Here is a 12,906-nt window from a genome sequence, read left to right on the forward strand (position 1 = left end):
AGATAAAAGAGATGTCAGTCAAGTGAATTTTGGAGTTTTCTAGACTGTAACATCATCTAATTTAGACTTTTTTGGCCCTTTGGAGGAAAGAAGTCTTGCAAACATGTTTCCCTTTAATGGGTAGCCTTTAAGCCTTTTTTCTACTGGATCCTAAAAGAATACCACACTCAGAATCATTACCGTGACAATTCCACTGATTTAACTTCAGCATACTAATGCACTTAAAAAAGAAAACAACTAAATACTGTAGATCAAAAAGTATGCTGAAATTACTCAGTGCTTCACCAGAAGAGTGGCTTATGTTATTCTTTTGCAAAACTATTTCATCACCATAGTTTTCAAGCATGCTGAGGTGCCATAAGAATTCTCTTAATTGCTTGAGTGTCGCTAACCATTTTTTAAACGCACATCACTCCCATAATAGGCAAGGAAGAGCTAAATTAAGTGGTGAACTCCGAAGTGTATCCACAAAACAAAAGGCTCTTACTCAAGCGGAGACATAATTTTCTAATATTTTCCAGTAGGGGGAACTAAAGACTCACTATCCAACATTTAGCTTGGTTCAGGGACCTGCGTGAGTTCCTGTACCGCCTTCTAATCACTCGAACAAGCATCAAACAGCTACCAGCTAGCCTGTGATCACACGTGGGCCCAGCCTCACCGGCCACACTGGCGGCAGGGCAGACACTCGCATCCCTTTGATCTAACCTGGTCTGTCTTAATCACACCCGGTCCTGAATGGCATCCACTTGGTGGTTTATGCCTTAATTTTCAGGACAGTGGTGTTTTGTTGTCGGTGGGCTGGGATTTCTGCTCTTTTTGAGCTTCTACTAGCTCAGCTGGATTTTCAGTTTTCCTCGATTGGAGTCTGTTTTCCGAATTTCCTTTCCGAGTTCCTAGTCTCTGGAGGGCAAAGGCTTCTTTGCTCTCTGAACCTTGCCCCCCACCCTGAGCATCTTCTGCTGGACTCCTTTGCCTCCGAGATTTCGCGTCAAATTCATCTGTGAGGGGTCATAAGGCAACTGAGCAACATAAGAGGGGATGTCACTCTTTCCTCTGCCTCCTCCCCCTGGGAATTCCGCAGGGGGCCATAGATCTTTGCTAAAATGAGCCGGCAGAAGGTACAGATTTCCGTACAGCCACTCCCCCCCCCCACTCCCTCTTTTCTTTTTGGTGTGCCTTTACAACGACACAGGGAACACCCATACGTAACCTTTCCGCTCCAAAAGATGGTTATATTTTGTTTCCTTTCCTTTTTTCCCTCCCGCTCAGTTTCTCATCTTGCTAAAAGGTGAACAGTGAGTGTTTTGTGATTTTAACGGGTAATGAGGCTGCGCCCTGGGTCCTGGAGGATGATCCTTTTCCAGAAAGCGCGTGCAGCTCCGGCAGACGGAGGGGTGAATAATTAGGAAGGGCTTCCATGAAATCACTCACCGAGAAAATTACCTGCCTATTAAGCGGGACGCGGCGAGGAGCAGGAGCCAGAGCCCACCTATCCCCACCCGAGAGGGAAGGGGGAAAGGGGAAAAGAGGAGGCGCCGGAAGGGGAAGGAGTTGACCCGCTGCCGCGGCCCTTTGCAGCCCGCGGGGCTCCGAATTTGTTAATTTCCGTCCCCCTCGGACTTCTGGCTCTCCTCTGTCCCTCCACCCTCCCCAGAGGGCTGGCGGCCGCAGCGCGAGCGGGTGGCGGAGGGCTCCGCGCACCTCCTCATCCTCCTCCCCGTCCCCCTCTCCGGGGCGCACTCCGAGCAGCTTTCACCACCACCACCGCCACCCCCCGCCCCGCTCCCCTCCCTCCCCTCCCGCCTCCACTTCTTCTCTCCTCTAAATCCTTCCACCCGCGGCAGCTGCCGGAGGAGGCGGACGCTTTGCTGCGGGGCCGCGCGGCACCGGCGGCGAGTGGACCCGGACCGGCTGGCGGCTGGACTGCGCGCTCCCTTTCTCTCCCCTTCGCTGGCTTCGGGACTCACATGCCCAGCTCCCCGCTCGGCCGCCGCGTTCGCAGTCGCCCGGAGGAGGCACCGCGGGGGTGGCCGCAGCCTCAGCCCTGCCCCTCACTCCCTCCTCCTTTCCTCCCTCCCTTCCTCCAGCCCCACCACGTAGGAGTTGGGATTCTCCACCCGAGACGTCCTGATTTCTCTTTTCCTCTCTTTTGGAAACGAGAGAGTTGGAGGGAGGCACCAAGCCTGCAAAGCAGAGACCCGCCAAGTCAGCCCGCCTGCAAAGTGTTGCTTTGACACATCCTTACTATGGAAGTTAAGTGAAAAAACTCCGGACGTGGGGCAGCTACGAAGGAGACCCGGGGCAAGAAAATCAGCGGGCAGGCCAATGGTTTTTCGGCGGCGCTCTGGCAAGTTTGTGGAACACTTTCTAGGAATTAGGTCTTTTTCCTCCCCTTCATCTTCTTGACTTCTGAAAAAAGAACTTGGCTTTGGATGGCAATGGAGCCGAAGGAGAGAGGTTTAGACACACTTGAATAATCCCTCCGGCTGGGCTGAATTTGTGGGAATTTAGGAAGCCCCAGTGTGGAAATACAACAGCTTTTGGAGTGCCCTCTGTTAAGTTGGGTGGATCTAAATGAGCCCCATTCAATACCATTGCACCAACCCCTTTTGATCTTGTGATTCGCTCTTTTTGACTTTAATTAGCATCTAGGGAAGTCTAAACTTTGGACCTACCTCTTTTTTTGATACTTATTTTTGTACTTTTGCTCTCTGGGATTGGTTTCTTAAACAATCTGGATCCTTTTTAGTATGTCAAAATGAGTCTGCTGATGTTTACACAACTACTGCTCTGTGGATTTTTATATGTTCGGGTTGATGGTAAGTTAAAAATGCTTTTATTCTTTTTTTTTTTTTTCCCCAAAACATTTCTTCCTGAGACGCATATGTCATTGACGTCTGTTAGCCCGGCATGGGGGCTCTTTGGGGGCAGAGCTTTTAAGTCTTTTGTTTCTTTAAGTGCTGCAAGTGGGACGTGTTAGTACTCATCTTTTGTTGTTGTAATTTACTTAATTGAGGAGTTGGGTAATAAATGATGCGCGCCAGTTTTGTTAGAAAAAATAAATATTAAAGTAAATCCCTTAACGGAGTCTAACACTATTGTGCCTGCTCTCTATTTGGTGTTTGCTCTGGTGTCTGAACTTTGGCTTAGAAATTCAAGTGAAGACATAGAGTAATAGACGCTCCGACAAAGGTTCAATGGGTTAGGAGTTTGAGACCGTATCTCAGGGATCAATGTGTATCACCTGTGTGCCCTTGAATGCGCTTCTAGCATGAAATCAGAATGAAGAATTTAGAGCTTAGGGAGAAAACTGTCAAAAGTAAGACTGGGAGAGACTCCAGGTAGCAGGGTGGGCAGCATTGGCTATGTGCTGGCTGGGGGAGCAGTTCACTGGGCTCCGTCCAAAGTGGGCAAATACAATGGGGATCTGAAACGGGTGCTGTAGGTGCCTCCCTCTAGGGTGAATCAGTCTGTCGAGCAGACAGCATTCTGCCTCTGCCTCTGAATCTCCTGTGTTTTGTTCAGAATTAATTTCCTGGGATATTTTCACAGAATGTCATTCTCTTGTGTGACTGCTGCAAAATCCTTTTTGTAGCTCATTTAAATTAAGAATAGAAACAATCTCCAATTTGCTCTTTGTTTTCAAAAAAGGGAACTTGAAAGAAGATTTCCTGTTACTCTTCTAAGGACTTTATTTTTATATCAGTGCAAAGATTTGGTGTAAGCAAAGAGAGGATTCGCACACACACCCCCCTCCCAATGTGGATTGTAGTACTTTATATTTTAATTATTCTGCTTGGTCCAAATATATGAACCTTCTACTAGCTTGTTGTTAGATAAACTTTCCTCCAGGATTTGCGTTATGGATGAATTCATTATTTGGGACACTATCTGTTTTAGCTTGTCTGTGAGAGCTAACTTTGTTCCTGGCAGCTGCTGCTTCACAGAACCCAACGTATCAGACTCAAAAAGGAAGCCCTTTCTATAAACATGAGGCAATACAGATGAGTTTACCTACTGTCAAGTGGCTGTTTTCAATCATGGACTACATGAGTTCCTTTGCCCCCCAGCGATTGTAGGCAAGGCATGCGTGTATGCACACAGCTTCTCTCTTTTTACCCCTGTAAGTAGTAGGTGTTTAGGAATTAATCATCGTGAATTATTTTGTGACAATATCTATAGTCATTCATGATGCATCGTCTTCGTCAGTACGTTTACCTTGTCAAAAATATTAAAAAGATTTACATATTTGTCCCAAGAGTGTTTGCTTATAATGATGATAAGACTTCAGTGTAAGTTTTTGGATACTGTGTCCTTAGAAGCCATGAATTTACATATCTCAATACCAGAAAGGCAGGTATAAATAATATATATTAGAGTACAGAATTATCATCATTTATAAAAAAAATTCCGTGTGTGGCTAGAAGGAATACAATTAAATTGCTCAGTGGAAGTGACAGAGGGAATCAGAAGAGCTTGGTGTTGCAGAATGTAATTAATGTACCGGGGTGTTTGGAGATGTATGAAACAAATGCAATTAGCCAGCTTGCTGGAACAGCAGTAGCAAGACTTTATTTCACTCTTCCTTCCCTCCCTTCCTCTCTTCTTTTCTTCCTCCCTTCCACCATACTCCTCCCTCCCTAACCTCCTTCCCTCTCCAGCTCCCTTCCCTCCCTGTCTTCTCTCATTCCTTCCTTCTCTTCCAACCCCCACCCCCTCCTGCCTCGGAGACACACCTAGAACCTTTGTTCTGATTGAGCATCATAGGGCAAGGGGGTACTTTGTGGCTGGGCTACAATTATGTAGCAGAATTCATAGTAATTTATGAAAAATGCCAAGGGTTGAGTTTAAACAAAAAAGGCAATGTTAAATTTTGCATGTGAGAAACTCTTCTTTTTTTTTTTTTTGCGATTAACATCTGCTATGTCAGAAGCAAAGGAAACTATGGACACAACTCAATGAATTAGTCTAAAATCATACAGTTGACATTGGCTTGCCTTTGGTTTACTTCATTATGATGACAGTCTCTCCATGGGGAGTGTTGAAAATTTGGGATGTTAGACAACACTGCCCTCTAGGCTGTTTCAACACATTGAGGCTGAGATTCCACATATATAATGAGGTGCTTGGTTTGTTGGATCTCTTACTCTTCCAGGATTCCATGATTTGTATTTACTTACTACCCTTCTTAGCATCCTGTGCTTATTTTTCCCATGAATTTCAAATTTAGAGAAGCTTGTATCATTTCAAAGATATACTGACCATCCTTGTGTGAGACGCAGAAATTAATTTTATTCAGTGACAAATGATACATAGATTTGCATTGAAATTTGCTTGGTGGGTTATTTATATGTGCATTTTTATAGTATATGAAAAATGTTAGAGTTTTGCTTCCTTGTAGAAGATATGTATTAATATTATTTATGATTTTTCAGTATTCTGTTTCTGTAAAAATCCATAGAGATTAAATATTAAGTTAGTTGAGAACTACAGACAAACTTTTGTACTAAGGATGTAAAAAATAATTTTTCTCATGGGACATATTAATAAACCAAATGCAGATTTCTCACTACTGTTATAAAGGAGACTGTGTTTTTGAGTTTAGCTTTTGCCATCCAGATTTTATTTTAATGTAAGAATAGAGTGTTTCAACCATTGTATGAACCATCACAAGACTTTTTAATTGCATTAAAATGCAGACTATATCTCATACATAATGTCAATCTGATATTTTTGACAATACTTGTGCAGAGTTTTTAAAATGAGAATAGTTTTCTCATTTTTATTCCTTAACTATTCTTAAATGAAAATGGCACACATGATATTTTGAGAGATATAGATAATGTATGTGCATATTGTAGATGTATAATTTCATATATAGGTTTATATGTTTTGCTAAAGTGCTCCTTCAGTAATGGGCTCATTATCATAGCCATATATATTCAATTGCATGTAAGTAACCTGAAATTTGTTCTTGCAAGTATGCAGTAATATCACGTTTGAATTGGCTTTGTTTGAATAACCTTTGATTCTATGGAACATGTGGATCATAAGCCAAAAGGAGTCCTTAGAGCATTAAACAAGAATATCTTTTTTTTAAAAGTCATGATCCTACAAAAAGAACAGCCTGGTCATCTCAACACAGAACAGCCTGTATAAAGTATTTGTACAGTACATATGCCACTGAAATTTGTAGACTTACATAGTAATGAAAGGAGATTATCTGTGTGGGATATGTGTGTGTCTAGTAATATCTACTTAAGTAGTTCCTGCAATCTATTTGATATAATATTTCCCATGAGCAATTTGGGTTTTGAAGTATATTAGAAAAAAGATTTTCCCCTTCCCCCTCCTCTTCCTCTTTCCCCATTTCTTCTTTCTCCTTCTACTTCCTGGTGGAAGGCTGGAGATGCGTTAATAATATTCTACCTTTCAATGTATCCGATTTAGGTCTTGACTCCTCACTTTTCTTTTGTAATACTGTATCACTTTTTGCAAACTTGATTTGTAATATCCCATCTTTTTCCAGGTTAGGCACAGACATCTCCAGATCTGAGTTCAAGCAGACAACAGAAAATTATAGAATACCATTTGATACATTATTTTAAAGAAAAGTGCTACTATGTTTCTTCCAAAACTCCAGGTATAGACCTAAATCAATAGAGTGGTATGAATACTGATTCTCTTCATTTTTTTGAGCAATTAATTAACTGTTGACTAAAGAATGAAGTAATGCTTAAGTAAGGAGAAATCCCCATGAACTCTTTCAATACTTGAGCAGACAGTTAAGCCATAATATATTTCTAATATAGTGTCTACAGAGCAGCTTAATCACCCAAAATACCTGTCTGTAACCCAGAACAATGATAGAGTCTCAATTCTTTGTGTTCTCATATCCATTTGCACACTTGCATCTAATTCTTAGTATCTCTCATCCAGTCTCAAGGTTTAAAATACATCTTTGTGCTGATAAAGGAAAATAAACTCCATGAAGGTATGACTTTGCCTCTTCTATACACAGTTGTATCACCAGTGCCGTAATAGTACTTGACATATCCAGCCAGTTGCTTGATATCTTTGATGTCTAATGAGATTATATCAAATTCATGTCTAAGATGGCATCTGCTCCTCTTTCTAGTTGTCTCCATGTCAATAAATGGCACCACTATTCACAGAGCTGTTGGAGACACAAAACTAGTAGTTATTCTTGACCTGCTCTCATAGCTCACATCCAACTTGTTAGCAAACAGTCTGTCCGACCTTAGGAATACATCTTAATACCAAGCATTGTGTGCGCGTGTGATTTTCCCCAACTTATTTTGTGTATTTTCAAACATATAGCAAAACAAAAGCTGAAAGAAGTTTACAGTGACAATTCAAATACCCTCACCCAGAGTCTACCATTAACATTTTACTTTATTGTTGACCACTTATCTATTATGCATCCTTTAATTCACTTTGTTGTTTTAATGTCTTTTCAAGTAAAGTGATACCAAATGTTTCTTAGCAATACCATCGCTACCGTCCTTTACATCACATGTAAAGATAATGGCATCTCTTTGGTCAGAAACTTCCCAAGACTTCCATTCAGAATGACTCACAGAGGTCTACAAGAATCTACGAGTACAGACCCCTCTCTACTTTTCTGACTTCAGCTGCTAACACTCCCTACCTAGATCCTCAGGTTACCACTGTTGTTTATTATTATTGTGGATTTGCCAATTTAACCATTTTTCAGTATACAATGCAGTGGCATTAATTACTTCTACAGGGTTTTGCTCCCATTACCACCTTCTATTACCAAGATTTTTCATCATCCAAAACAGAAACTCTTTACCAGTTAAGCATTAACTCCACACACCTCCTGCCCCCTAGACCCTAGTTACCTCTAATCTACTTTCTGTCTGTATGAATTTGCTTATTTTTGCATATTCTAGATATTTCATAGAGGTGGAATCATATAATCTTTGTCTTTTTCTGTCTGGCTTATTTCACTTGGCAGGCTGTTTTCAAGGTTCATCCATGTTGTAGCTTGTATCGGAGTTTCATTCCTTTTTATGGCTGAATAAGTATTGCATTGTATGGATTGGGTATACCACATTTTGTTTATCCATTAATTTGTCAATGGATACTTGGGGTTGTTTCTACTTTTTTGGCTGTTGTGAATAATGCTGCTATGAACATTGGTGTACAAATATCTGTTTGAGTCGCTGCTTTCAGTTATTTGGAGATGTAGACCTAAGACCATTGACATTTGCTGTTCTGTTCCTGACTAAGGGGTGTTGTATTTGCTCTTTCCTCGGCCTGAAATACTCTTCCCCCAGATCTTTGCAAGAGTAAGTAGTTCATTTTGTTGTGTGTAAATATGAAGTCTTTCATTTGGTTATATATATAAAAGTGTGTGTGTGTGTGTGTGTGTGTGTGTGTGTTGCGATTTACTTAACAGGAGATACAGAATTGACAATTTGCTTCCATATGTCTCTTTTCCATCCAACAGAGAATATTTCCATAACGGTGATTTTCACATTCACTCTCCCTCAATTCCCAAGTAACACTGCTGTCTTTTTTTTAGCACACTGCTGAGCAGAGTGTATTTTTTGTCAATGCACTCCTTCAGATGATTCTGATGTGCCTTCATGGGATCATACGCACACTATCTTCACATTGAAGAACATCGATTTATATGATGATATCTAGTCTAGAAATTGAGTTTTTTCTGTATATTGAGGCTCATCTTTCACTACTTCCATTTAAACATTAACAACAAATAAAAATGATTACCCTAATCCTGAGCTAGAACCATACAATTCTTCTGTTTAAGATGAACAATTCCGTGATTTCTATCATTTCACAGAGTTGAGCCACCATCATCACAATTGAATTTTAGAATATTTTCATCATCCCCAAAAGAAATCCTGTACCCATTTTTATGCATTTGTACTTTTCTGTCTCCCTGTCTCCCCCAAACCTAGGAAACCACTATTCTACTTCCTGCATTGCCTATTCTGAACATTTCATGTAGGTGGAATCATACACCATACAGTTTTTTATGACTGGCTTGTTTTGCTTAGCATAATGTTTTCAAGGGTATGGCATGTATCAATATTTCATTCCTTTTTTATTGCCTAATAGTGTGCCACTTTGGATGTATTGTGGCTACCAAAATACCATTATCTTTGATGCAATCTTGTGGGGCAGATTGATTAATCTTTTTGATTAGGGTGTGACCTTTTGATTGGATATTTCTATGGAGATATGACCCACCCAACTGTGGGTGATGACTTTGATTGGATAATTTCCATGGAGGTGTTACCCTACCCATTCAGAGTGGGTCTAAATTAAATCACTGGAGCCATATAAATGAGCTGACAAACAGAAGGAACTCAGTGTAGCTGTGAGTGACATTCTGAATAGCAACTGAGAGTGACATTTTGAAGAGGAGCTACAGCTAAGAGGGACACTTTGAAGAACACACAGGAGCTGAGAGAGGAGCTGCAACTTAGAGAGATATTTTGAAGACAGCCATTGAAAGCAGACGCCAGCCAGGTGTCTTCCCAGCTAACAGAGGTTTTCTGGATGCCATTGTCCATCCTCCAGTGAAGGTACCCTATCGCTGATGCCTTACCTTGGACACTTTTTGGCCTTAAGACTGTAACTTTGTAACAAATAAACCCCCTTTATAAAAGCCGATCCATTTCTGGTGTTTTGGGAAAGGGCAGCATTAGCAAACTGGAACAAATAGTATTCCACTTTATTTATCCTTTCATTAGTTAATGACTGTTTAGGTTGTTTCCACTTCTTGACTATTATGAATACTGCTGTGAACATTTGTGCACAAGTTTTTGCATGGACATATGTTTTCATTTCTCTTGGGTATATACCAGGACTGGAATTTCTGGGTCACATGGTAACTCTATGTTTAACCTTTTGAGGGAATACTAGACTGTTTTTCATAGTGGCTTTATCATTTTACATTCTTATCAGCATTGTGTGAGGTAAATGTCTTTTTTTTTTTTTTTTTTGATTCATCTTGTAAAGAAAAATGTCACAATGGCCTTTTACGAATATGTTAGATATAATGTTTTAGAGTGAAACTATTTTAATAGTATAATAATATTCCTTTAATTTTCAAGAACCCTTTTTTTCTGAATCTCTTCAGTGATTGTTTGTCATCTAAATCTTCTTCAGTTTCCTTCTAAAGTTTTGAAAATATAGTTAACCCAAATTGAACATGGCACTTTCAACAAAGAGCTTAACAATACTAAATATAAATTATTGAATTATAGCATCTCGGAGTTTGAAGACACATTTGCAGTTTGTGTGGTGCAATGTTCTCATTGGTGGGACACATGGAGAACTGACAGTCAGAGATTTCAAGTGCCTCATCACAGATCCCATTGCTAATAGTGATGGAGCTGAAACTAGAATCCAGGGATGCTCTTTCTCTATACCATGCTTCTTCCTGGGAAAGACTGTTTCCAGCTTCCCAGCACTGAACTTCATAACAAGAGTTCCAGACTCTTGCTGTTGAAAATGACTAGATGTTTCTGTCCATTCCAACAAGAGAACTTGCTTGAGATACACTTGAGGTTATTAATTGATTCATTCACGCATGCTTATTGAGTACCTATTGTAGACAAGGAAGGCAACCTGCTGGGTTCTGTGAGGAACATAATGACGTATTATAGTGTTCTCACCTTTAAGAAGATCACTACTTGGGAAGATAACAAATATTCAAGTCACTGAAACAAAATTAGTGACTGGTAAATGTGAGGTTGAAGGCACACACAACATACTTCAGGAACTCAAGAGAAGGAATGCCTTAATTCTAGCTGGGACAATTGGGAAGAGTCAATACCAAACAGGTCTCTTAACCTGGCCTTAGAGGAAGTGTGGGGTTTTGATAGAAAGATTGGAAATTGCATTCCAGGCAAAAAGAGTAGCAATGGGGATGGAAGGGAGGTGACAGAGGTTTGCTAGAGGAAAGGCAAGAAGTTTAGTTTGATTGACACATTGTTCATAGGGAAGAAGTAGAAGATGATATTGAAAGACAGTCAGCGAACAGACACTACTGAATGAGTATGAACAAGTAATTTAACCTCACCATGCCTCAGTCTCCTCATTTGTAAAATGTGCAGGGTAATGGTATCCATCTCTTCCCTGGTTGCTGTGAGGATTAAATGAATTAATGTATAAAATGCTTAGTGCCTGAGCATTAATCTAGTATTACTAGATTAATTGTAGTATTTTAATTATATTAATTTTCTCTGCTTGGTATGAAGCAGGAAGATAACAAAAGGAAAATTTAAGATGACTTTGGCTATTAGGCCAATTAAGGACTATTTGGGAGGCAGCTCAGGATGATCTCAAGATCTTTGGAGCATAAGAACTTTTGTTGCCTCTTAAGGGGACTCATCTGTGCCCACACCTATGCACCTGTGACAAATGTGCTATGACACGTGGGTTTCCATTGCATCATATGTTGATTACAGAACACATGGGATTCCCAAGTGAGTGGGATTATGAATGAGAGGAATAAGCAAGAAAGGCATCCTACGAATCGCAATTTGTTAACCAATAGAATATGCTTGTATACCCTGCATTTTGGTTCATGTCTGATTTATAGCTTATCCAGAATATTTTTTCCTTTGTGATTTTTATATAAAGTACCATGTAAGACAAAGTTACTGAATTCTGAAATAAACACTCTTAGTACAGAAAATCTTTTAAAAAACTAACATTGTCACTATTAACCTAATTTTTTCTGGATTGCCTACTTATCTTTCTTTCGTCTAGTAAGACATTTATTCAAATAACTTTTTACAGTTATTTATTAAACAGAATTTGCATATTGAGTGGCTGTGTGTATCAGGTAGGATAATGTGAACAAAACAAGATCTTTTTATCACTAGAGGGACACGCCTTGGGTGGCTAGAAGCTCTGGTCTCCAGTTTTGGCTTTTCTACTGATTAAGTATATGACCTTAGATGCTTACCCAAAAAATGATGGGATTTGACTGTGTATTCTCCAAGGTCTCCCTCACCTTTAAAATTGTATTATTCTAAGTACTCCAGTTTAAGGTTTTATTGGACAACAACATTATCTTTGTTTACAATCAGTGGAGAAAATTTGGCCTGGAAAAAAATTATCCAATACTTTAAGCATCCATCTTTGAAAGCATTCAGGGTCTATTGTTGAATCTGCAATGTGGTATATCCCTGCATTTTGGTCTGAGCTCAATGATGTGAATATGATGATGGACAAAATTCACTGGCCTTATGATTCACATCTAATTTCATTCATTAATGACTGACTGATGGTTCTTGTGATTTCTTTAGGAATAAATAGAATTTAAAAAATAATAATACTCATAAGAACCTCATTCTCTAGTTTTTAGTTCCAAGTTTTATTGGAAATGATCTGGAGAACATGGGATATAATCTCAATTGTTCTCTTACACAGTTTTTCAAGTTTAAACAAGGAAGACCCACTTGAAATCAGAGTGGAATTTAAATGATTTGCCTAAAACCTGTGCAACAGTTATAACCAATTAAAATGTTCATAAATACGACCAATAAAAGGACAATTTTTTACTTTCAAAAGATTGTCAAGTTTTTCTTTATATTAAACTATATTTTAATCAAGGTTAAACCCATACTTTAAAGTTTTACAATATGTATTTCCAGGCGCTAGCAAATACTAGAATGTGATTAAGAATATAGTCTAGATATATCTGATAATTATAGAATATAGTTTTCAGCATTACATTAAATTAAAGAAAATTCAAGATGAACCTAGAAACTAAATTGTGCTTTGTATCTTTATTTTAAAGTGAACTTTAGTGTATTGCCCAATAACAGTGTGAGTTTTGAAAACCAAGTTCATTGTTGATTGCTTAAATTA

At 39.4% G+C, this 12,906-nt stretch overlaps 1 protein-coding gene across 15 annotated transcripts in view; it reads left to right on the forward strand.

Annotated features, from left to right (window-relative positions):
* Positions 1 to 12,906, forward strand: part of ROBO2 (roundabout guidance receptor 2) — a 1,484,543-nt gene that overhangs the window by 810,271 nt on the left and 661,366 nt on the right. For 2 of the 15 annotated variants that reach the window (XM_037833609.1, XM_037833614.1), the window contains exon 1: positions 1,841 to 2,822. The exons of 9 other annotated variants lie outside the window; for them this stretch is intronic. In XM_037833609.1, coding sequence (XP_037689537.1) covers positions 2,762 to 2,822 — 61 coding nt within the window. In that variant the 5' untranslated portion in view covers positions 1,841 to 2,761. Of the gene's footprint in view, positions 1 to 1,839; positions 2,823 to 12,906 lie in introns of those variants that run through there. 4 more of the 15 variants (XM_037833668.1, XM_037833677.1, XM_037833582.1 and 1 more) reach the window with 3 other exon arrangements.

The sequence above is a fragment of the Choloepus didactylus genome, chromosome 1 (assembly GCF_015220235.1).
Source record: "Choloepus didactylus isolate mChoDid1 chromosome 1, mChoDid1.pri, whole genome shotgun sequence".
Lineage (NCBI taxonomy): Eukaryota > Metazoa > Chordata > Mammalia > Pilosa > Megalonychidae > Choloepus > Choloepus didactylus.